This window comes from Porites lutea, chromosome 14 (assembly GCF_958299795.1).
Source record: "Porites lutea chromosome 14, jaPorLute2.1, whole genome shotgun sequence".
In the NCBI taxonomy this organism is placed as follows: Eukaryota; Metazoa; Cnidaria; class Anthozoa; order Scleractinia; family Poritidae; genus Porites; species Porites lutea.
The window spans coordinates 13,825,988-13,850,419 of NC_133214.1; the positions used below are offsets into that span (position 1 = coordinate 13,825,988).

A 24,432-nucleotide genomic window follows, 5' to 3' on the forward strand; every position below is an offset into this window, starting at 1 on the left:
CTCTTTGGTTTCGAACATACATATACATCCACCATAAGGACCCCCCCGGCATAGTCTGAATTCTAATCGTTGTGAACTGATTGGGAGAAAATGGCTTTTAAGATACACATCACATTACACTGAGTCGCGCATTGAATTGAAATTGGCTTTACAACATTAGTTTATGCGTAGGTATGTAAATTCACAAAAACAGAAAATCAGTACAAGCAAGAATCGTCAGTTCTTTGATCTCGCTAACTCTAATCAAACTCAGCAACAAATGTTTCTGCCGTAACTGAGTATGCTGTGCATTTTGAGGTGCTATTTTCTCCAAAATGCCCTGACGCTTTTATAATTGCGGTTGACATTTATGATGGCTTCAGATTTGTTAAAAGCAATGCCAAGCCGGGTCATTATGCAAATCAGAGAACCTTCTTCGTGCTCATTATCCCTTTTGTTGTGTAACAATCAAACAGTGAATTGCAAAGCAGGATCCTGAATGAAAGAAAAAGGCGATTTTCTTGAGCAGTTGTCGCTAATTACACCTTCAATGGGCATCATATCAAGGTATGAAATGTTAAGTTCTGTGGTAAGAACAGAGTTGGGAATTAAGTCGATTCACAATTGTGGTTATTTGCTGTAGCTAAATTCACTTAGTTAGGAACAATGGTTCATTTCCCATAAGTAATGAAGACCTCAAATCATCAATCAATATGGAGTCAGCAATAAGAAATTGAAACGGAGGAAAGAAAATATGGTAAACTTGACAGAATTCCTTCAAGTATTCAACTTCCTTGTCTGAATTGATCGGATCAAATTCCGCCTTTTCTACAAACAGACGGCCCATTTGTAAAGAAATAAACTGATTTTCCTAAGTCTTATTTATTGATTGATCGGTTTATTAATTCACACCACTGCTTCTTACGTAAGATAACAGCATTAGATTCAATTTGAGACACAATCCATGATAATATACCATAATTACAAAGTGTCATAAAATAAGCAATATAGACCGATCAAAACAGTGGATGGTGAGGAGACCACAGAAAGCCAAAGGCTTCCGGTACAAGGCGGTCTCCCACGATTTGTTCGTTGATTGAAACAATTTAGGACTAGGGGAAAGAATAATTTTTTAATAGACTTCAGTCCGTTTAAAAGGTACGAGAAAGAAAGTCACGAAGGCCCTTTTAAATTAGCAAAAGGAGTGGAGCGCTTGAGACAGGGGTATAAAATCGTATGAAACTGTTTAATATTTGTTCAACAAAAGTGTGGTCCGTAGTTTGTTACAAATCTAGTGGTATATGTAGTGTGTAGTGTGTACCTGGCCAACCAGTTATAGATACGTTTAAAAAAGAAGAAGATAGCAAATGATGATGATAGCTGAACATAACTGAGTTCGTGACATGGGACGTAGAAAAACCAAGTATATCTAAATTCTTGGCAAATAATGGAGCAGTGTGAGCCAGTTAGAGCACGGCACTTTTTGATGATGATAAGGATATATAAGAGTATAATAAAGGGATAATTTAGTGCTGGTAGACAAAAAATAGCGTGAGTTATAAAATATTCCGACAGATTTTTCTATTTTGCCTGAGATAAAACTTGTGTGATTTCTAGCAAAGATTTTCGTGGATATATTCACCTTTCCTGTTTTTCCCAAAATGCCCATCATCAAAAAAGAGATATACATTACTCGACAGTTTTGAATATGATATAATTGGTCTTCTTGATATATTGACTGATATTATTAGCCTTCATCCACGTAGCAATGCTATCGAGCTCTTCAGATAGCATAACTATCTGTACCTGCCTGGTTTATATCTAACTGCGAAAAAAAAAAAAAAAAAGGGTCATCTGCAAAAAGTAATGTTTCCGTTTACGTAGAAGCAGTTGAAATATCGTTAATATTAAAAGAACAAAGACAAGAGGCCCCAGATAGAACTTTGCGGAACAACACATTTGATTTTTTCTTTCGAGGAGCGAGTTTCACTAAACTGGACAAACTGTTGATCATGTCTTGAAAAGTAGCCCCTAATTAATCCATTTTATCAACAGCTAACCCGTGAAGGTCATAATGTTCCAATTTAGAAAATGGAATATCAAGGTCCAAAGTACATAATCCTGACTCTTTTGTCAGATCCAGTAAAACACCGGCAATATATAGCTAACTTGGCCCTGATTAATGGCCGAAGCACTCTCATTGTTAAGGTGAATGCTTAGCTCTGAATCCAAACTGGAATTTATGACAATATCGAGACGTTCTACGTATATTTAAAGTACCTTTTATTTCTTAACGAAGTAAAATGTCGGCTACTGTCAAGCTTTCATACGTCGTGCAGATGTAACAAGCCTTGGGAATGCATATTTCGCCATGTAAAATGCATGCGTTACTTAATTCGCCATGTAAAATGTATGTGTTACTTAATTCGCCATGTAAAAAGTATGCGCTACTTCATTCGCCATGTAAAATGCATGCGTTACTTAATTCGCCATGTAAAATTTATGGGTTATTTTAATTCGCCACGTAAAATGTATCGCTTAATTTTGACCCCAAAAAAGCGCCATATCTAGGTGGGAAGATATTCGATTGTGTAAAAACGCTTCAAAGAATTTTGAAAAATTTGGTAATCGTTTGTATTGGTTTGTCATTCTGTTTAAATATACACTAAAATCAGAGGTGCGCTATAATTTGCTCCTCCTTTTGTTGTTAGGCGCTAGACGTCACAAACCCCCACCGGAACACCCTAAAATAGAAGCTATTAGAAAAAACAAGACGAAGACCTAGAATTAGAGAAACAACAAAATTCGACAGCCTATAAATGCGCAATTACTAGAACGTGAAGGACCTAACAACAGCAGCTCAATAACCTTAAGTATTATAGACCAATAACCAAGAAATAAACTGTAACTGAAACGAACACTAAATTTTGTTCAAAAAAACATCGTACGCAATCGACTTGGATCACAAATCGGGCAGGATAGGTTCCGGCTGCTTGCTTGCGCGGGACCTGCTACATGTATACTGCATCACCTACCAGGTTACTAGTCGGTCCGATTTTAGGACCTGACTATTGCAGGTCCGGGTTTAAATGGAAATTTGACGCCGAGACATGAATTAATTTCCTAATTGTCCAATCGCCGAGACTACCAATCTTCTATCGAACACTTTTTTGACAATGGAAGGTTCTAAGAGTGCAACTTTTTGAACAATTTGCATTTGTAACTAAAGTAGTAGAACCAATATTTTGATTATTAGGGACAGGCTTTTTTAAATTTATAGTTTCATCTAAAGCCTCCGTCAAACGATATCAACATTTGTTCAACCATTCGCTAACAATTAACGAGACCGTATGACATCCCACTCTAAAGTTGTTTCAGCTTTCTGTTAAACCAGTTTAAACGTTGTGTCAACATCACGTCAGTACTGTAGACGTGTGGGTATGGAAGAAACATAACTGTCGCGACAATATTTTAACCGACCGTTTTGCAGGAACTGTTGGAAAATCTCTTCGCAAAAAAGCAAGACTTCGAAAACACGGAAGAATAAATTTTGAATTAATTCTGTTTACTTCGTACTGAAATGGTTACGTGAGGAGCTGCAAACTCTGACGGGTTGTAAAGTAGTAATATCAACATTTACTTAACAACTGTGAGTTATTCATTATTCCGAGGCTAGGCAGTGTTATTCATAATTCGGAATATTCATTATTCATTTTCTTTTAAAGCCCGTTAATCATGATTCATTATTCAGCTTCCACCCCCGAAACAAAATAGAAAAAAAAGCTATAATTTACGACAATCCTCAACAATATTACATAGCTCTCAGAAAATCCTCACTGGCAAAGTCGGCTTAATTTCGCCTTCGCTCGACCAGTCCAAGGCAACTGGTCTTGAAGAGTTGTCTGTTAGGCTTACGCAGATCACATTTGAACCCCCATTTGCGACTTCCTTAAACTGTCACTTTTTTAAACAAGGAACAAGAACGCTCTTACAACGGGTTCAGTCTCGCTTGCTTGGAGATTAGAGCGAGAAAAAAGGAGGCGATTAATTCTACACGAAACAGGATTTACTCGCTAAAGGTTTTCACTCCCTACTTCTGGATATTTACTTTGTATTGGTTTCTGAATTGATTTAGTATGCGTGTTAGCGAATTAAGTAACGCATACATTTTACGTGGCGAATAGAAATACGCCCGCGGTCGCAGGCTATACGCATGTATAAATACACGAAAATTCAAGGGCCTCGGGCGCTTTCCATTCAACAAAAATTCTGGTTTGAAATTTCGAAAACTTCACGAGCTCAATGGAATGGTACATTCCGGTTGCACAGACCCGACCCAAGCCGCCGCGCGTTTTCTTATTGTGCTTCGCAGCAGACCCAAAATTACATTCTAAAAGGGAAAAGTATATACTGAATATATCCGAAAGAACATTCGACTGTCGAAAAGGGGTGGTGGAAAACTAAAGGCCGAGAAATCCTGTTTTATGTTGAAAGCCACATTTTCGGAAGCGAAGAGTATGGATGCAAGTACAGGTAAAAAATTCTCGTGAGTGGAAGCGATGCGTTTCACAGAAAAATTCGAAGCAATTCCTGGAACTCTACGGTAAATAAATTTGTTGTTTTAAAGCCTTATCTTGGACAGGTTTCAGACAAATAATTTATTCTCACGGACTTTTATACAATTGTAGCTTGATACACACACCCTTTTTCAACCACGTGTTGAGTTGCGTTGCATGCAGTTATTTGACACAGTCAATGGCAAATCAAAATCAAAAGCATAAGAAAAACAAATTGCAATTGATTCAAGCTATTTGAAATGTCATACTTTACTCGCACTTTGTTCTTGAAAGCAGGGTACAGAAGAGCGGTGTTGGGAACAACAAATTTGTCAAATGGAAAGGGAATTTCGGTCCGACCGGTCAAAGTGGACCACATTTAAGTCGGACCAAACCGAAATGGTCCTTTCCATTTAATGTACCAACGGAAATTTCCAGAATTTTGGGTTAGATGGAAGGCGGTCCTCGATTCTAGAGAAATTACATCATTCCAGAGATCAAAAAAAGTGATTTACATAGCACGTCATTTTAATCATCGCCGATCATAAACCGCATGCTCATCACAACACTCATTTACAAACAATGAAAGTTTACAACACCCAACCAGTTAGTCCTTTGCTAATTAAGATTCTTCTTTTTTTTTTTTTTTCGACCACGGAAGTGTTCACTTGTTCCAAGTAATCAACGCTTTCAAGCGATAAAATTAGTGGACAGACCCGCTCCGGAAAAGCTCTAAACCTAAGCTTCCCCCGCAAAACATGCGTGGCTTGGGTCACGCGACGATTCTTATTCCCAGTTTCCACGCTCTCCGTTAGGAACGCCTGGGACCACAACCGTCATTTTGTGCACTAAATACGGCTTGCCGATTATGAGTCTCGCTGCTTAAGTAAGTGAGGCTAATAGGTCTACGCGTAAAGCATATATGATGCATGATGTGTAGAATATATAACGAATTTCTAAAGAAAAGCGAATAAATATGAAACGACAGGTACTTTACTGCGACGGTAGATTTCATTTATTCGTTCAAGGTTAGGCCATCTCCCCCCCCCCCCCCCCCTTTTTTCGTTTAACGTCAAATGCGTTTAGTGATATTGGGTCGCTCGATCGGACTGAAAAAACCTCAAAAAAACAAAAAAACACAAGAAGTATCGGAATAGGAGGCCCTGGTATCCGAGGACGACGACGTTAAAAGTTAACATTAACATATTTGGATGAACAAAATGCACATTATAATGTAAAAAATGTTCCTGTTTTTGTGCCTGTTTGTCTCTATATGCTGTTAATATGCTCATTTTTCAGATTGAAAGAATTGTTTCAGTAAAAAATGGTTTAACTACGATGTTACTTTTTTTGCCGAATGCCAAAAATTTGGGTCTGTCGGACGATGCTAAACGGAGAAAAAAAGAGGATGGCCTTACCCTTACACGAACATAAATTCGATTAACTATCAAACATTTATTTTTGGAAAAGTTAATTTTTAATCGCATTTTTGCTTCCCCTGTTCTTAATCCACAGCTGCAAAAGGAGAAAAAAGGTTCAACCCGAAGATCCATCATCTTGGAAGAAAAAAGGTAAAGTTTGGCTTTCTGAGAACGCAAGATAAACGTAACCACAAGCACAATATTTCTGCGTTTCTGACTGGCTCAAATCCCAGGGCAGCCTCGTTTAAGTTTGAAAATATCTTTTTTGGAACTCATCCCTTTCTATACATCCTATTGCAGCTTGAATAGTTAATAGTAACTCATGGTAAGCGAGATGTTGAGTTGGCAAGGAACCGCGGCCGCGCTCAAACTGCCAGTAATTAAGCCTTCGTTTGGCTGGCATTTAGTTTTGACTCAGCCCTACTTAGCGTTTGTTGTTCCCATTCATGTGGAAGCGAATGATTAATTCCTAAGTAGCAGAACCTGTCTCAACATTACCATCCAGGTGTCAGCATATAACGAGCTAGTACTAGCTTAAGTAGGAAAGTTAAACATAATGGTAATTTGAATTGTTATATCAATCAGAGACACCGATTAAAATAGGACAACCACAAACACCAACTGAATCAGGAGAACCAGGAAAGCCAGCTCAATCTGGAAAATCTATCCAAACATTCGAACCAGGGATACAACCTCAAACAGGGCGGCCAGAAACATCAACACCATCAGGATCTAAACATTCTGGAGAACTAAGCATAAAACCTCGGTCAGAAGACCCAGGAATACCAATACACCAATACCAATCAAGAGAGACGTCAATACAAGCTCAAACTCGAACAGATCAAAGTGGAATAGAATCGGAACAAGACAGCTTGCCCCCTGTCCCCTCAACAGGTATTATACTTTCTTATTATAGGAAATTAACTCTCCATAAAATTAAGATATTGGAAAAATTAACGCGACTTAAATTGACGCCAGTTTATAGCCAAATTCGTTGCATCGCGCAGAGTGTTTGCAGACTTCGAATGGGTTTTTCTGTTCCGTCAATCATTTGAGTGGGGGTGGAGTTAATGCAAATCACAATGCAGCGCACTCGCCCAGCTTGGCCCGCAAAAACAAAATTGAGAGTGACCCTAAAATGCTCAAGAATAGCGAAGGAAATCGCGATGATGAGTGGAATTAATGTTGAGGGCTAGGGAGCAGACATTGCTTTATTCTTGCAAGAGACAAGAATAAGAAAAATCATAAAAAGCTTCGAAGAAAACTAGTCGATCATTGCCCGAAACAGGGCGATCACAAGCAGCGAACCTTGAAAAACAGAAACAAGCAAGATGGATCGAAATGCACCAGTCTGAAGTAGACATGTGTTTCCTAAGAGGTCCGCTAAGATGATTGACGGAATAGAAAAACCCAAAATTCCTTCGAAGTTTGCAAAACGCACAGCGCGATACAACGAATTTGGCTGTACTGCAAATTTAATGAAGGAAATTAACGCGACATTCACAAAGAATCAAAACTTGACGAGACGACATGAAGAAAGTTAAAGGTATAATCTGAAATAGAAACTTTGTTCCTGGTACTTTCCCTAAACGTAATTATGAGAAGAGGGTCAGGCGAAGAAATCCCCACTTTCTGGGTTCTTCACAGTTTTGCTCATACTTCTAATCTCAAACCCTCATAAAATGCTCTTTTTTCTAGGTCTCAAGAATGTCAAAAGTGTATTGTCAGAATTTGGCGCAAAGTATTTGGGGCGGAAATTAACGTTTGTGAAAATTGAAATTAGCGTTCAATATTTCATGGAGCGTTAATTCCTATAATGAGGTATTTGACTTCGTTACTAAAGCCTATAATCATGTTTCGGTGTTTTTGAGATGTAAACGTATTCAACCAAACCGATCACTTTTTATATCGCTGATTCAATGAAGTTTTCTTGCATCCGCATTCAAAGTAGAAAACATCTATGGTTGAATGTCTGCGTAACACGGACATAAAAGTTAAAATCCCTTTAAAATGTAACTCTTTTCAAGGTTCTTTAAAAAAAAACACTTTATGTCGATACACTCAAGACCGATCCAAATACAATTTTGAAGCAAAGCTTGAATTAATGTCTCAATCTCCCATGATTAGCAAATCTACAGTTTTAGAGATATCATCTTTAATACTAGAGAAGTAAAACGACTCAGAGTTATGACCATTATTAAATACTGTGAAGGCGTGCATACATTAGTCAAGCCAGACGAACACATTGTACAAACACAACTTGCTGGAGGGCAGTGGGACCTTGAAAAGAAAGAATATTAGCTTTTTGATCGGGGTAACTTTGGTTTTTCTTGCACTACTATGTCGCTTGCCATCCAACAAGGTTTCTAATTGGTCCCATGTTTGGCTGAGTAATCTTTCGCAAAGACCGCTGGGATTGTTACTGGGGACGTGCCTGTCAGCTGTTGTCCAAACTGTTTTCCCTGTCGTCAGTAACAGTCTGAAGTCTCGAAAGTTAACTCGACCCATCTTCCCTTAAGGTGATTCCCTGGTTTTGCATTGCGCATCTCTTACTGCGCATAACAAGATGGCCTCCGTAAAAAAAAAGCATGTGAAGTATTATTAATCACTTTGATTTTCATTTAAACGCTTTCTTTATCACATTGTGTCCTAAATGTGATATCTCGATGTAAATTCTGTAAAAATGGATTTTTTAATACTTTCTTTCCCCTTTCACATACATTTTATTTTTAAACTCGCCCCAGTCCTCTCTCAAAAATCAAGGAAAATGCATTTGGTGCGCACTTTCTGCAGCTCTACCGCAAAAACGAGTACGGTGACCCCCATTTTTTATTTCATGATTTTAATAAGGACAGTGCTTCCTTTCGGTGAGAAAAAAATTGGCACAAATCTATGTTCAGTTTTTTGGCAATTTTTCTCAATTGTACGGATTGAGCTCTCACGTGTCGAATAGCGCGTGTCCAATTTAATTCTACTTTGGGGGGTAAAATAAAAACAAGGGCATTAAAAGGCATTTTTATGGTACGTAAGTGGATAAACAATACATTAAAGTCAAATTCTGTGCGATACCACATGCATCATTGAAAAAATCTTTTCTTTTTGTCTAGTTTTGGGCTGCGCGCGGTTTTTGTCAAAGGGTCCAAAATAGCCGTTGCCAGCATTATGACGTCAAAACGAGCACGGTGACCCCCACTTTTTATTACTTTTTTATCATCTTCTTGACTTGTTACATCAGTGTACCAAGTTTCATCTAAAATCTATGTTAGGTTCTTTTACTAGGGAATCACCTTAAGTGGCGAATTATTGCCTGGAAAGCCTTCCCATAAAAACCAGGTGGTCAGTGGCCTCAACAAAAGGTGACAGAAAAGTAGTATTGGTGTTCTCCATCTGCCTTCAGCCAGACAGATGCGAAATACTTGCGGTCGTGGTTAAACGGAATAAAGTTCTGAATATAAGATTAGAAATAATTTTAGAAACTGATTTAAAATTGTTCACTATTTGTTAACTATATTATAAATCAGGTCACGAAAGGTCTTTGGAAGATGACGTTTGTGTCGAGCATGCAGAACAACCATACAACAACGAGGGAATTGATTTTGAAGATGGCAGGAGTACAGAATCTGATCGAGAGATAGCAAAGGAGGAGGAGGATCTATCGAAAGTGAAGGTCATTCAAGTGCAATGTTATGACCCTAACAAACAATGTTTGGGTTTTGGAAAATCGTTTAGCTCTCCTTTACAGGAAGATACCCCTGGGGATGGCTTAGCTATTAGCGATAGCAGCATGGGACGTGATACTTCTGATCGCAGACAGAGTCCTTTTGAGAATAGCAAATCACCGCGTGAAATTGGAACTCAAGACTTCATTGATCATGATCGAGGAGTATCCAATGAAAGTTCCGATGATAATGAAGATAATTTGGAAACAGATGACAGAATAACCGAGAAGAAAGATTCAAACCCTAGGTCGGATTCATCTTGTAGCGACGAGAGCGAATTAAGTGACATCGAGTGTATAGCAACTAACAGTGTTTCCCGCAAGAATTCTGAAATTACGGAAGATACATGTGACGCCAACATGAGAAATAAACACAGCAGCGAGTCCTTTTCCGAATATGAACCAGCACCATCCAGCGACCTCAAAGGGAGTCAGGAAATTACTGTTACTTCTGTCTTACACTGTAATGGCAATGGTCGAATTCGCGAGATCTGCATTCCAACTAGCACTGACAGTGATAACGATCTTCCACATTGTGATGTTATAGATGACAACACTTCTTGTGGTGATGAAAGTGAAATCAGTAATGAAGAGGGCTATGAATGTAGCAATGATAATGATCAGAGTGATGAGTGTTCTGCAACGACTGAGACCATAGAAGAGAGCCGGTTTGCTACAGGTGCTGAAGGGAAGTTGAAAACGGGTAGGCCAGTTAACAGTGAGTCGTTAAATAATGTCCAGCAGACTGATTCTCAAAGTAAAAACTACAGTAGGTCTTTCCTTAAGTCCTTTATTCATTATTTTGGTAGTATGCAGAAAATAAATCAAATGACTAACGTCTGACCGCGGTTTGCGAAGAAGTCAACAAAATCTGGCGAACATTTTCTTCGAGTCTATGTTTTGAAAAGCTTGAGAGTAAAAATCTATCAGGTGCACTCGAAGAAATTATAAATTAAAGACTTCAGCTAGTTTTTCGTCCCAACTTTCTCGGATTCATATGATCAACACCTTTCCTCCTGTTCGATATACGCTCTAGATTAACATATTGTAGATTATAATATTGCTCAATGGTCTGTTCACAAACCCAACATCTATCACGAAAGTTAGGCCTCTTTTTGTTGTGACATTGAATGCTTTTCTTTTCCAAGTGATTCCAGTCCTTGTTGCTTCTGGCGTTTCGGGTGTCCTTTATGCTGTTTGAATTTCGTTATATTGTCACAGATTTCTCAAGTGAGCATAATAGCGAATCTGCTGGTGATGATGTCAGTGCTGAGGAGCGTCATAACTTGGAGGACAATGTTACCAGCGTACCAGAGAAAATCAACGCTGACAGAAAGGACTTTCCTTTTTTTGACGAAGACGGTGAATGTGATTCTCAGGAAAACCAAAGGAGCCAAAGTGCTATTCTTGTCACTAAAGACAAAATACCAACGGAGGGTAATGTTTTATTTCCTAGTTTCTTTACTTGATCTGTGGTTCTGTTCTAAAAAGCACTGCATGCAAAAGAAATAGTTAATATATAGTCAATCTTACATGGTTTCCTGCTGCTATAATTGTGCATTCTCACGTTATCAACACATCCTCATTCCAGCTGTGGGGCTCCAGACCTGTCTCACTGGTAACGGCTTTCTTTCAGTCTGTAGGCTAGGAGTAAAGCGTATTTAAAACCCATTGTTTCAGTCTGTATAGGTATTACCTTTGTGCTCACTGTGGACATTGAGGTAGAATATGTTCCATGGTTTTTTGGGATCTGGTAGAAGCATTCTCGTCGGGTCTCATGTGCGTCGGTCACCTTGTTCCCTTTCGTTTTCTTGTTCTTGGAAGATGCTAATATATTCAAAAACAATCATTAGCACAGTCAGTTAGTGGCGGCCTTCTGTGCGGGAGGTTCCGGGCTCGAGTCCTAGGTGTGTTCTCAATCCTTTTATCGACTTCTTTCCCTTTTTTTTTGTAGCCTTAATAAGTAGCCTTAAATACCCATACAGTCCTGTTTCAATAGAAAGAGGAGGGTAAAATGAGCGCAACGTCGAACTTTGACAGTTAAAAGTTTACAACGTAAAATAAGAACTTTTCACCTCTTATTTTTCTTAGTTGGTAGATAGCTAGCTAGTACCGATTTCCATTTTTTGCTAAAGCACTCTGACTGACAGTTTTACCGCGTCATCATTAATCTCTGATTCGGATCATTGGATCTTATGGTGATTGGCAAAGCAGATTTTAAAATTTAAAAATTTTCGATTAAGAACTTATTTACTTTCTTTCTTTCCGTGAAATTTTCTGTAGCTTGATGATACATGGATGTACTAACTAATAATTGTAAACGAATTTTCAGATCCTGCCTTTCAGAGTGACGAGCAAGTATTACGTCAAAGACTTGCTGAAGAAAACAATAATAGGCAAGTGCCTTTCCCGGTAGATCTGGATGTAATGGAGTACATCTCTAATTCGATATATTATCAGAATGAATTTAAGAGTTTCTTACAAAATGAAGGAATGACCTTCGACTATAAAGAAGGATCTGAACTAGCGCATGTGGAGTGTGATGGTGATGAAGACATGTCAATACAAGCTTTATTATCGTTTCTGAGTAACATACAGAAACTTGACGTTTCCGTCCAGGAAGAATATTGGAATTGTGTCAAGGCAGAGTTCTCCACCATATGTTCCAGCTTTGAAGATTGTCGACCGCGGGTAGATTTAAAACTCCTTGAAAGTGAAAAGAAAATACGAATTGTCTCCTGCAAATCAGATATTAGCAAACTCAAAAAATGCCTAAAAAATCAGTTGAAAAAAGTAAAAAAAGAAGCAGCGTATGACTGCGAGACTTTTTTAGTTCCTGCGAATCTTGATCCAAAAAGTTTTAGTCTCCTTTTAAAAGAAATTGACTTCAAGAAGAAATACTTGGAGAAAGAATGCAAAGATGTAGAGGTCAGTGATGACAACAAAGGGGGAATTCGGTTGAAGGGCCCAAAATCCCAAGTAAAGATAGCCATGCAAAGATTTGAAGAACAAGTACTTGCAACTGAAGAAAAACCGTTGAAACTACCCCAGAGAACTTTGGAATTTTTGATGACTTACAAGGGGCAAGAGTCAATTAAAGAAACACTAAAAAGTCATGGCATAGAAGCGATCGTTGTCTTTGATACTTTGTTACCGTCCAAGCATCTTTCTGCAAAGGTACTTGGATATGCCAAAGAAGCGATTCGGCCTATCGGGGAAATAGCTGTTGAAAAAGAAATCTACTTCGAAGAACTAAACCTCCGTTTGACAGAAACACCTGAATGGGTTAGCCTATGTAATGAAGTTAAAACAGAAAATGGAGTCCTCATCCATGAGGATAAGTCTGGTAGTGTTTGGATCCTAACTGGAGTTAAAGACAATGTTGAACAAGGTGCATGGAGATTACAGGAATTTCTGGACAAAAATTCAGTAGTAAACGAAGATTACAGTTGCTCAAGTAGAGAAATTGTAGAGTATATCTCAAAACACTGCAAAGAAGAATTGCAATCCATAGAAACAAGCCTGGAACAATTTGATGTCCATTTTGTGAAGCTTGAAGGTCAGACGTTCCACCTTTCAGGCCGCAGAAAAGGTTTGCAATTAGCAAAGAACAAACTGGATGTGCTGATAAAGGGCCTAGTGTTTCTTAGCATCGATGAATCGCGTCCTGGTCTCCGCAATTATTTTAAGAAGAATGGAAGAGGGGAGCGCTGGGTTAAGACATTAGAAAACGAACATAAGTGCTTTATTCAAGTCGGAAGGAATTTCGAACAGAAAAGAAACGTCTCGTCATTGGTAACTTCTCGAGGGCACAAAATATCATGGAAAATTGGAGATATTGTCAAGGAGCCGGTGAGTTACATATTCTACAGATTTTTCATAATTCGAATGTTTTTATCCGCAATTGCTCATCACGTTATGACCAATAAATAGGTACTAATAAGAACTTGTGTCACATGCACACCTCTTTAAAGTCCAATTAAAATCAGGTTGATAAATTGGTAAATAGTGGAAAAATTAGACTGATGTGTCACTTTTGGTTCACTCTCCTGCCTAGCTATTACCTTTCATGTTAGTATATACACACTCAGTGATCTTGGTGATTCAAGCAATCTGATTGGTTCGCTATCTCGGACTATGAATACTACGAATAATCCCTCGACTTATATCGGGGATTATTCAACAATATCAACTTCGCCTTCGGCAATGATAAAATTGTTTTATTTAAAATAAAAAGACCTCAACTGATTGTATACAGATCTCTCGCTTTTTGTCTTTAGATTTTTATACGATATAGTGACAGTGTTGGTTAGCATTACCATGGAAATAAGTGATCTTAAAACATTAAGTGAATGTAAAGTTATAAACTTGTTTTGTAGAATAAAGATACCAACAAATTATTTACAAAAAATTATTTTAAAAAATGCAAAGAATAGCGGGACATGGAACGGTGATGACTTCAGTTTGCCTTCAGTTTGAATTGGTTTCTTTTTATGATGCCATGTACTTCGCGTATATTCCAATCACTATGGTCAGACGGCTTCTGCAGACGTAACTGTTAAATGAATGAATTAATTATTTAGCCACATAATTTAATAGTCAGCTAGAGAGTAAAAACTTCTCCCGTAAAAATAGTTACAACAATGAGTCTTTTTTTATATTTTAACTTCAGGTTGACATTCTGGTCAGTCCACTAGGAGAATGTACTGATGCAATTCTTCAATCTAGCCCGCAAAAGAAGCCTCCTTTTTTCAGTACACCAAACCCTGGAGAAATTTGTGTTTTATCAGGCCTCAACCTCCCCTGCAACAGAGTTTTTCTGACAAGCTGTTCAAATTGGAATGGAGGAAGTGGAGAGCAGGTAAGCAAGGTTGAATTTTAACTCAAACGATAAGTCATCATGAAAACACGAAAACACCTGAAGTTACTGCTTACTTCCCTCCCCCCCCCCCCCCCGCCCAAAAAAAATAAACAAACAAAAAATCTGCCGCATTAAAGGAGCTACTTGCTATCTTACTAAAAAGCTGAAACGTGTCTTCTCATCAATTGAGTTCCAAAAATAATTATGCCGTTTAGTTAAGACTAGATTTAGGTACTGAAACTGTTTCCTGTTGCAGCAAATTAAAAACTTGTGGCAAGGATGGACATAGATTGAAACTTGAAAACATTGGGCCAACAAAATCACTCCAATTATAATCATTCCAAACCCTTTTACGCCAGGAAAAATGAACACCATATAAATTGTCCTTCGGTAATAAACTCAAAATTAACAAAAGATAGGACGTCGTCTTCTCCACGGCAAGACGAAGGTATGAACCAAAAACTACTAGGACCAAATATGTGTTGATATTAGGGTATTAAGAGGCAAACATAGTCTCACAAATTTCAATTTAAACGCAAAGAAAAATTTATAGTTTCACTTGTAAATAGTTTGTAACTCTAACTACGATTACAATAGCTGATCAAAAAGTGTGCATATGATTAGTTCCTACCTCCCTGGGTTAGCGTCATGCACATTATGAACAAGCACATTGGATACAGGCCATTTCCTTTTGTCAGTTTTATACTATTTTCATCCTACATCCGTTTGACTCTTTTGATTAACATTTTTTGAAATCTCACTGTGTTTATGTAGGTACATTTATCAAATGATTCTTTTTTAGGCTAATTTACTATGGTTTCTGAATAACGTTAGTTAATTCATTGATTGATTATTGATTGATTGACGCGGGCCAATGGAATTCCAATTTAACATGAAAAAGTTAAGAGCCACGCAGACACTAATGCAGCATTTCCTTTGTTGCTTGACGAAAGCGATGCCTTAAATTCTATTCACCAGTAAATTATTTTTGTTTCGTACTACAGTGTCTCAGAAGAATCGTTAATAAGTCGCTTCAAAACGTTGACGAGCTTCATGGGACATCCGTCGCTTTTCCTGCCATTGGAACTGGAAACCTTCGATTCCCTCCAGCAGAAACTGCTAAGATCATGTTAGAAGAAACAGTAAGATACTGCCTCTCAAATCCAAAGACAAGCGTCAAAGACATTCGCTTTTTGTTGCTTCAAAGGAATGGAGAGGTAATCGAAGCCTTTACCAAAGAGATGAACCGCCAACAGAAGTTGCATGGGCAAGTCTCCGTACCTCAGACTGGGGGGAAGACGTGGTACAGAAATTTCGAGATTGTTCAAGGTGATTTGACTAAAGAATCTCAAACTGACGCCATTTTCAACGTGCTTGCAAGTGATATGAACATGGCAAGGGCAGGATCGCTCAGTGCGGATGTACGTAGAGCAGCAGGGAATAGCCTAGAAGAAGAGTTTAGAGGCTGCCTTCAACAGTGTGAAAGGCCAAAAGCTGCAATAACAAGCGGCGGTAAGCTACAAGTACCCTACGTTATACATATAATTCCAAGCTCTTCTAGTGAGTCCGACATCAAAGAGAGTCTAGAAATAGGCCTTGGCTTGGCGAAGCAACGCAGCATTCTTTCCGTGTCCATCCCAGCCGTTGGAACAGGATGCTATGGTCTACCAGCTTCGAAATCGGCATCCATTATTTTCGAAGCTTTCAGGAACGTTTGGGGCAGTTACACACAGTGTCCCAAGGTGAGAATAGTGATCAATCAAGTTAACTTGATTTCTGCGTTTGAGCTAGCGAAAGAAAAGCATTTCGTACCAGTGACCGTTGAAAGTGGATGCAGACGCAATGCCAAAATGGAGCAACTGATCATTGGGGTCATTCATGGTGACCTGACCGACGAGGAATCCGATGCCATTGTTAACATAATAAATCCTGATATGGAGATGGACAATGCCGGAGAAGTAAGCAAGGCAATTTCACAAGTGTGTGGTTCAAATGTAAAGCAAGAGTGCAAGCAAATGGCGCCACAAAAAGGGGGCTCAGTGGTGGTCACCAGTGGCGGTGATTTGAAAGTACGCCACATTATTCATTTAATCCCAGAATCGTCAGATGCCAAGCACCTTCAGACATGTCTTGAAAAATGTCTTCGACTTGCTGATTCGAAGGAGTTCCGTTCCGTTTCACTTCCAGCGATTGGCACCGGTGGGTATGGTATGTCTCCTGTGATCTCAGCCAATCTGATTTTCCAGGCTTTGTCAAGCTTTTGTAGAATCTGTGCTAAAGTTCGTAACGTCAGAATTGTTATAAAACAAATGCCAATGGTGGAAGCCTTTAGGCAAGAGCAGAAGAGACACGAAGAGACAAGTTCCACTGTGTTATCGACTGAATTTAGGATTCAGGCTGTCAGAGTTAAATTCACAGGCAAGGATAAAGACAGCGTCTACAAAGCAATCGATGAACTTAGTAAGGATTTAAGTGAGAACTGCACAGTCGAAAAATTCGAAGACGAAGGTATAAGCAAGTTATCTGAAAGCCAAATTAATATGCTTATAAAAAGGGCGGATGACTGTGATGTTGAAATGACTGTTGACGCTGCCACGGGTAGCGTCATTTTGCGGGGTAGTAAAGATGAGGTTCACGATATGACAAAGAAGATCATGCAGAATATTAATCAAGCAAGAGAGACTGAAAAGAAAAAATTTGAGCATGAAAATGCTCGAATGATTTCAAAAACAATTCAATGGAATTTCGAATTGCAGGGTAAGAAGACACCATTCGACTTTAAAGCTAATCTTGTGATCGAAAAGGCATACAGCAACGGTGATAAAACTGTGAAGGTTTCCTCTCAGGGAGTGGATTTTGTTATTGATATGTACAACAACAGTGGTTATCAACAACCCCAAAATCAGCAAATAACAGTGACACGTAAACTCAAAGAGGCAGAAGGTAAGGCTGACATGAATATAATAACTACATTTGAACTGAGAGTTCTCAATACGTATACACCACAGTGATATTTAAGCAATAGAAAACGTTTTCCGTGCTTGCATAGCCTGATATAAAAACGAGAGGGGTTGGGAGAATTCGAGACAGTTATGCAAACCCGAGACGAAGTCGAGGGTTTGCATAACTGACGAGAATTCTCCCAACGCCTCGAGTGTTTATATCAGGCTATGCAAACGCAGGAAAAAAGTTTTCTATTGCTTTTATAAAATAACTTTCCCGAGAAAAAAACGCAAAACTTTTTGTATGGCACTGATTAAAAGAGAAATTCTTACCAGTCGCAAAATCTTGTCCACGAAGTCTTGCACGCGTAATCAGTTCTTGTTTTGCAAAAAGATGCTTTGCAAAATACGGATTTTTCTCGCTTAAAATGTCAGCTAAAGCGAAGAAAAATTGACTCACCTTCTTTGTCATGATTTTCCATGTTTCAGCCGACGAAGGAATGGGTAAATAAAGTAAACTTGTCGAGTTTTGAACTAGAAAACTTTTTCAAATTCGTGCTTGCGTGATTAGCGCGCGAAAAGCCAAACAACTTGACGCCACAACCATGTTTACATACTCTCATGCAAACACTGCTCTCGGCCAATCAGAGCGCGCGTACTATCTTAGTTATTTTATAAAAAGGTGTAAGGTAATGCAGTAGAGGGGTAGGGATGGCATGACAGTTGGTATCTTTCCATTTTTTATGATGGTAGAGGTGTCCATATTACGGAGGTGTTCGAAAGAAAAGGTTTCGATGTTGTTAATGCATGATGTGTTAAGACGCTGCTCCTCAGCTTTTTTTCTGTGAAGCAATTTATCTTTCTCCCCTCTATATCTGGGTGTCGAAGATATCGCACAATTTGTGTGTCACTGATTATATGACTGGACCTTCACCCTTTGTAGTTGTAACGTTTCTTTTATATTTGGTCTGGCAAACAATGAGTTAAGCAGTGACCTCTCTTAGGGCGTTGTCTAAAAATCAGAAACTAGCAAGACTTGTCAATTTGAAAATGAAATATTCTTTTCTCGAGAGTTTTCGTTAAAAACGCATCATCAGCCAGCCACTCTAGGGATTCTGCTTGCCTTAAGGTTTGAGGAAGACTACCGTATTTCTTCGAATAATAGCAGTCCCTAGAATAATCGCCCCTTTTTGTGCGAAAAAAGAAATAATCGCCCCAGCTATTATTCGAGGAAATACGGTATCACTATAGTGAAAACTATTACCGAGGTAATTTGTGCGTAGCGTTGGAATAGTTAGTTTATTTGCTCTTGCCAACAGCGTATGGAGTGGCATCAGATTGACCCATAGGGGCCTGTACTAAGATTTTTCCAATTTAGATTTTCGAAAAGCTTCGATGCATCTGACCGATACAGTCAAACCTGTATCGATCAGCCTCTGTCAAGCGGTCCCAGGAACAGTTTCCTTAAGTTGCTGTAAAACTGACCTGTATTAAGCAGTTGTGGCCACCTATAAAGAGGTGCCAACGAGTGTTTTTTTTTATTATTGTCTTTTTCTCTATTAAACGGTCACTTTCACATTATGTGCCATACCTGTGCAGCGGATACACTGTGTATGGGTTTTGAGGTCTTTTCCTTTTCTTCTTTAGTAATTTTGGTACACGTAGAGGTTGAAGCAGTTTGAGACCAATTGGGCGAGGGTCAGGTCTTTCACTCTTCCATCATCCTCATTTTCTTAAATAACTGTAACTGTAGTTTGAGAAAGTTAGGGCCCCGCGCGCTGCACGATTTTGGAAATTAAGCTTCAGAAAATCGTAGAGGAGTTATTTTTATGAGATAAGTTTCGAAAATTAAACATGAATGTAACGGTCATCTAGAAATTTGTAGCCGTCCTCAAGTAATAGAAAATTCTAGGCAATATTTGTTTCTCCGAGCAGATGTTTTTCAGAACAATCGTTGGGTGCCCCTGGTTAACGGGAGAATTATTGATGGTCAAAACGGGATATGCTGTTCGGGTTCTAAGCTTTTGTATGGAGACCATCAGCATAAACTTAGTCTTAGTCATATTCCGTGTGAGTTTGTTTGCGATAAGTCATTTTCTAATGTTTTGCAAATCTTCATTCAGAAGGGACTGAATGACTTTCCGATAGTTATGATCATCGGCATACATTCCAGAATCAGAGTTAGATAAGCAATTTGGTAAGTGTTGTATAACAAAACCAATAGAGGACCCAATATTGTCCCCTGAGGGATACCACTTTCGAATTTGCACGTTTTGGAAAGTGAACTACAAACGGAGCATATTTGCGTTCGATTTTCTAAAATTACCGCTAATATGACTTCAACCAATTGCAAGCATTTCCTTGAATTCCGCAGGCACTTAACTTAGTCTAGAAATAGTACAGCGTCAATGTCACCACGATCAATGTCAAAAGCCCAGCTATCGGTTTTATGGTCAGGCTGGACACTCCTGACAAATAGTGAAATCCTCTGTACAACTGGCCTAGTCTGGCCGGCCAGTACTGACTAGTGGTAAGCGCCCTTAGATTCTTTAATAAATGGGGTGTAAGCACGCCATAAGCCATTAACATATTAAGTCATTGTCAAACTGCTATTACAGATAACTGCTATTCTCATTTCTGTTTTAGGAATCATCCTTCCTGATAACTGGGCTGAAATGCCACCTGGTGGCAAAGAGGTTCATACAGTTAGATTAGATTGCAATTCTCAGGAATATAGAGAAGTGTCAGACCATTTTTACGCCACAGCTCAAAACGTCTCTATTACAAGTATCGAAAGAATCCAGAATCCTTTGCTTTACCGAACTTATGTGTTAAAGAAAGAAAATATGGATAAAGTAAATGGTGGAAATACCGAACGCAGACTTTTCCACGGGACATCTTCTGAAAGTATTACGCCAATCAACAAACAGGGTTTCAACAGAAGCCTCTGTGGAAAAAATGGTGAGTATAATTTCACAGGGTTTTGGATAGGTGGAGGGCTGTTATATATGTTCCAAACATCGCCGCGGTTTGGCTGACGGTTTAACCATGAGAGATCGTGCACAGAATATCTTCCACCACAAACTTTCCTTTCACTTTCGACTGACTAAAATCCCCTAAATAAGTGTGGTAGAACCCTCCTTAATTTACATCTCGAAGTCTTATTAGTGAACTTAACATCCGAGGACGGCAACGACGGTGAAAATCAAATCGCCTAAAAAGTGAATTGGCGTTTTTTAAACCTTCATCGCGATCATTCCAACGCACTTACTCCATCAAATGGAGTTGAATTCTGACGAACAATAAGTTCAGAAAGAGAAAGTAAGTTTCTTTGACGCCACCAAAAAACTAGTCTGCCACACAGCCGTTTTTAGTGTCGTCTCACAAAGCTCCTTGACGACACTTAAAACTGACTCACACGCAGACGTTCTTTAGGGGTTGGGCACGCGTTCCTGGAGGCTACACTAAAAACGGCTGTGTAGCAGACTACCATAAAACGTAAACTAGGATATTTTATTCAAGACTTTCGGTCTCCCCCTTCGCTTCTTGTCTTCAGAACCTTTATTTCCCGATGAACATTTTACCACCCAACATTCTTTGGATCATTTCCAGTTTTTTAACGGTTTCTTCAAATGATAAGCTAACAAATCGAAGTATACATGCTTATGCTCTCACGTAGCTGAACGTTTTTGAGTTAAAAGGGTTTATCTTTCATGATATTTACAGGGGAAGGAGTTCAAGCAAAAAAAAAAATATGTGGCGGGAAAACATAATAGCGCACGCGCACCTTTGGCGCGGAAGTACACAAAATGAATATTGGAGTCAAAAGATGGCACAACAAGTATAAAATATTGAATTACATTGAAAGACGCAACTTTGGTTTAAACGATTTTCTTACCAAGTCTAATCGTACTTCATTACAGATTTATAGCGTAGAGGAACCTACTTTTGAGACACCCAAATGTCTTCATTCATCCATTCTCGTCACCCTGTATATTTGCCTCCATCTTCCAAATTTGGTAAACATCGGCGCGGGTAGTATGAAGCATTAGGGAACTTAAGATGGAGACGTTTTGGGGGCGACGGCGACCGGACTGGCAGAGAAAGCCTGGAACTAAGGCAGCCGTCGCTCCCCGTCAAAAATAGAACATTAAGTTCGCAGTGAACTCAGAAGGACGGCGCCTTTAATTAGAAGAATACCGAAGAGGAAAATATGGCTTCACATAAAGAATTAAGAGAATAAATATTTGCTATGCAGACAACATGTATCCGATGAAGAGTTTCTCGTTTTGTGGGAAAATTATGAGTCCAAAAATTCCGATTTTCCCCGGGACAGTTACGATCCGTTCACGCTAAAAAACATGCGGGATGCAGCTGAATTCAAGGCAGAATTTCGTGTTGAAAAAAAATGATCTCCACAAGCTTGCCGAAGCCTTGCAAATTACAGGAACATTAAAATGCGACCAAGGAACCGTATTCTTAGTTTGGTATTGAAATAATTCCCGGGAAATACTTGCATGCAACAACAACAACAACGGCAACAACTTTATTTCAGTATTCCCACGCCGAGTTAGTACATGGTATTACCTACTATTCTGTATAATTTTCAATGCGTTTCATTTATACGATATTCTAACGAAAAGGGCGAACTAAAAACACACAATTGAAATATCGGAGTTCATATTTTTTGTCTGCATACTTTTATTTGGCTCGTAGGAAAATTTTGTCCATGTCAAGCTCACTTACGGTTGGCTGTTTGCCAAGTTGGATCTTGACCCTGTGACATGAAAACATAGAAACATTCAAAGATGTAAGTTTAGATAACAGAGCTTGGAAATCGAGCTTGAAATGTGCCTCAAAGAAAACAAGGACAATTTAAGAACGATAATCTACAAAATTTTGGTTGCTAAATGCAACAAACCTGATCGAAATGAAAGTTAAATACTCACGTTTTCGCCACAACGCCAAACAGACCAGTTTCACGTCGCCGACGGGAACACGACGGCAAGGTGGTGAGCACGAGCATGCGCAATATCCAACAAATGATGATGTCACGTCCGGTGGAAGTTGCCGTCGCCCCGAAAACGTCTCTATCTTAAGTTCCCTATTATCCGGGGGACTGACGGAGACTGACAGAGAAATATATTGAATGAATAATAAACGTATTTATTAGATAGCTAGCATACACCTTTTGTGCTTATTTTGCAGGAACTCGATTCGGTCAAGGTGTTTATTTTGCCAGGGATGCACGTCTGTCTTTGATCTACACACAAAAGTCAGACGCACTACGTTACATGTACCATGTAAGAGTGTTAGTCGGGGATTACTGTCAAGGTGATGACCAAATGAAAGTACCCCCTGCAAAGGATCCCACCAGAAAGGAGATCTTATATGATTCCACAGTTGATAAAACAGTCAATCCTGAACAGTTTGTAATATATCATGACAATCAGTGTTATCCCGAACATCTTATCACTTTTCAACAACAAAAATAATTTAACGTTTTATCTCCGATGAATCGCATAACAACAAGCTGTTCTTTAAAAATTCATGATAAAAATAATTGCAGGGCTAATAGAAAGCTTGTTTTAGAAACTTGTACTTAGAGTACACCCATAGGACTCTGAGTTTGATTTAGAAACTTGTATCTAGAATACACCCAAAGGACTCTGAGCGTTAGTGTCTGCCAGATCAGGAGCTAGATGCATGTGTATTTCAGGGATGGACCTTGGCTCTGGGGTTAAGGCGTTCTCACTGTCGTGACTATTGATCATACAAGCTAACCTATTGAATACCCCGCCCCATACCTTTAACATTAATGTGTCAGCTCATTTTTGATTCATGACAGTTGATACAGTTTTGTGAAGATTCCCGTTTATATCAGAAGTGTTCCAAATTTGGTTTATCTTTTTGAATGTAGATGCGATGCAAATGTATGTTTGTTTGCGGGACTAATTTTTTTTAATTTTAGGGCTCTCTTTCCGGTGGTGTTGACGGATTTTCCCTAACTTGTCCATGTCAAAAGTTAAAAAAACAAATGCGTGGTAGGGTCTATTAAAGGAGGAAAATACCATAATGCTATCAAGTGTTTAAGCCCAGCCTATCTAGGGCGTAACCAGTGCAGTCGGCTCCAAAATTCAGGAAATGGACGGGCAACTTGCAATAGGCGGCCTCTTTAATTAGCTTCAAATTTCCCGGGGGGGCAGGAGTCGGGGTTTATGGTGGTGGCTTTTCTCACCTGTTCCCAACCCGTAATGTCACTTTTTCTCCTTGGAAGATTTAACACTCTTGAAACCAAGATGCCCATTCGTTGCCATAAGAGCACGAGGGGACTGTAAACACTCTAAATGGGAACTAGACCTGAACTCAACAGATACAAGCAATAGCCATAATTGGACATTATGGCTCTTGATACAAGACAATAATTCAGCCAACGTCGCGTGCAGAATATCCCTGCTCACCTGATGAAAACTATCCTCTAAGAAATTTACGTCTAACGTGACTTTGCTTAAGAAGGGGAAGAATGGTCAGAGCTCGTGAACCGGGGGTGGGTGGTGTTACTCAACAAATTTTTATACGGGGAGGCTCCGCCCCGAGGGCCAACCCCTTACCCTTTTATATACCATTTTTTACGAAAAAGGTACCCCTTTCGTATACCTTCTATTGACAAAAGATGGCACCCCCTTCACATGCCTTGTTCAGAATTTTGCACCGTTTTAACTGCTGTAAATGCTCTGTCTTTCAATTAGGAATCCATCACCTGAGGCTTGAAGAGATACCCCTTTAGGGCGGAGTCTCCCCATATAGGCCATCATAGGATTTATTCCCCCCCCCCCCCACCCTCCACCACGACTGAGGTGATGATGATGATGATGGTTTGATGATGAGAGTGATGATGATAATGGTGATGATCTGATTCAATATCGATTGAATATTACTAGACGTTGTACAGATG

General features: G+C 39.1%; 2 protein-coding genes across 2 annotated transcripts; both read left to right on the forward strand.

Moving 5' to 3' along the window:
• Window positions 1–404: 404 nt before the first annotated feature.
• Window positions 405–10,626, forward strand: LOC140925319 (uncharacterized). The gene is made up of 4 exons (XM_073375323.1): window positions 405–546; window positions 6,051–6,106; window positions 6,542–6,850; window positions 9,478–10,626. The coding sequence occupies exons 1-4, from the start codon at window positions 479–481 to the stop codon at window positions 10,515–10,517; spliced, it is 1,473 nt and encodes a 490-aa protein (XP_073231424.1). The 5' UTR covers window positions 405–478; the 3' UTR covers window positions 10,518–10,626.
• Window positions 10,627–10,741: 115 nt separating this feature from the next.
• On the forward strand, window positions 10,742–23,536 carry LOC140925311 (protein mono-ADP-ribosyltransferase PARP14-like). Its single transcript, XM_073375315.1, has 6 exons — window positions 10,742–11,036; window positions 12,007–13,526; window positions 14,347–14,535; window positions 15,540–17,478; window positions 20,124–20,438; window positions 22,686–23,536. Exons 1-6 carry the CDS (start codon window positions 10,865–10,867, stop codon window positions 22,970–22,972), a joined length of 4,422 nt encoding a protein of 1,473 aa, XP_073231416.1. The 5' UTR covers window positions 10,742–10,864; the 3' UTR covers window positions 22,973–23,536.
• Window positions 23,537–24,432: the final 896 nt, after the last annotated feature.

Excerpts from the sequence above, each read along its gene's own strand:
- LOC140925319 (XM_073375323.1), top strand. The coding sequence starts at position 479 with ATGAAAGAAAAAGGCGATTTTCTTGAGCAGTTGTCGCTAATTACACCT. Across the intron at positions 6,107-6,541 it reads ATCATCTTGGAAGAAAAAAG|AGACACCGATTAAAATAGGA; the intron begins GTAAAGTTTGGC and ends TATATCAATCAG. Across the intron at positions 6,851-9,477 it reads GCCCCCTGTCCCCTCAACAG|GTCACGAAAGGTCTTTGGAA; the intron begins GTATTATACTTT and ends ATTATAAATCAG.
- LOC140925311 (XM_073375315.1), top strand. The coding sequence starts at position 10,865 with ATGCTGTTTGAATTTCGTTATATTGTCACAGATTTCTCAAGTGAGCAT. Across the intron at positions 11,037-12,006 it reads TCCTTTTTTTGACGAAGACG|ATCCTGCCTTTCAGAGTGAC; the intron begins GTGAATGTGATT and ends ACGAATTTTCAG. Across the intron at positions 14,536-15,539 it reads ATGGAGGAAGTGGAGAGCAG|TGTCTCAGAAGAATCGTTAA; the intron begins GTAAGCAAGGTT and ends TTCGTACTACAG.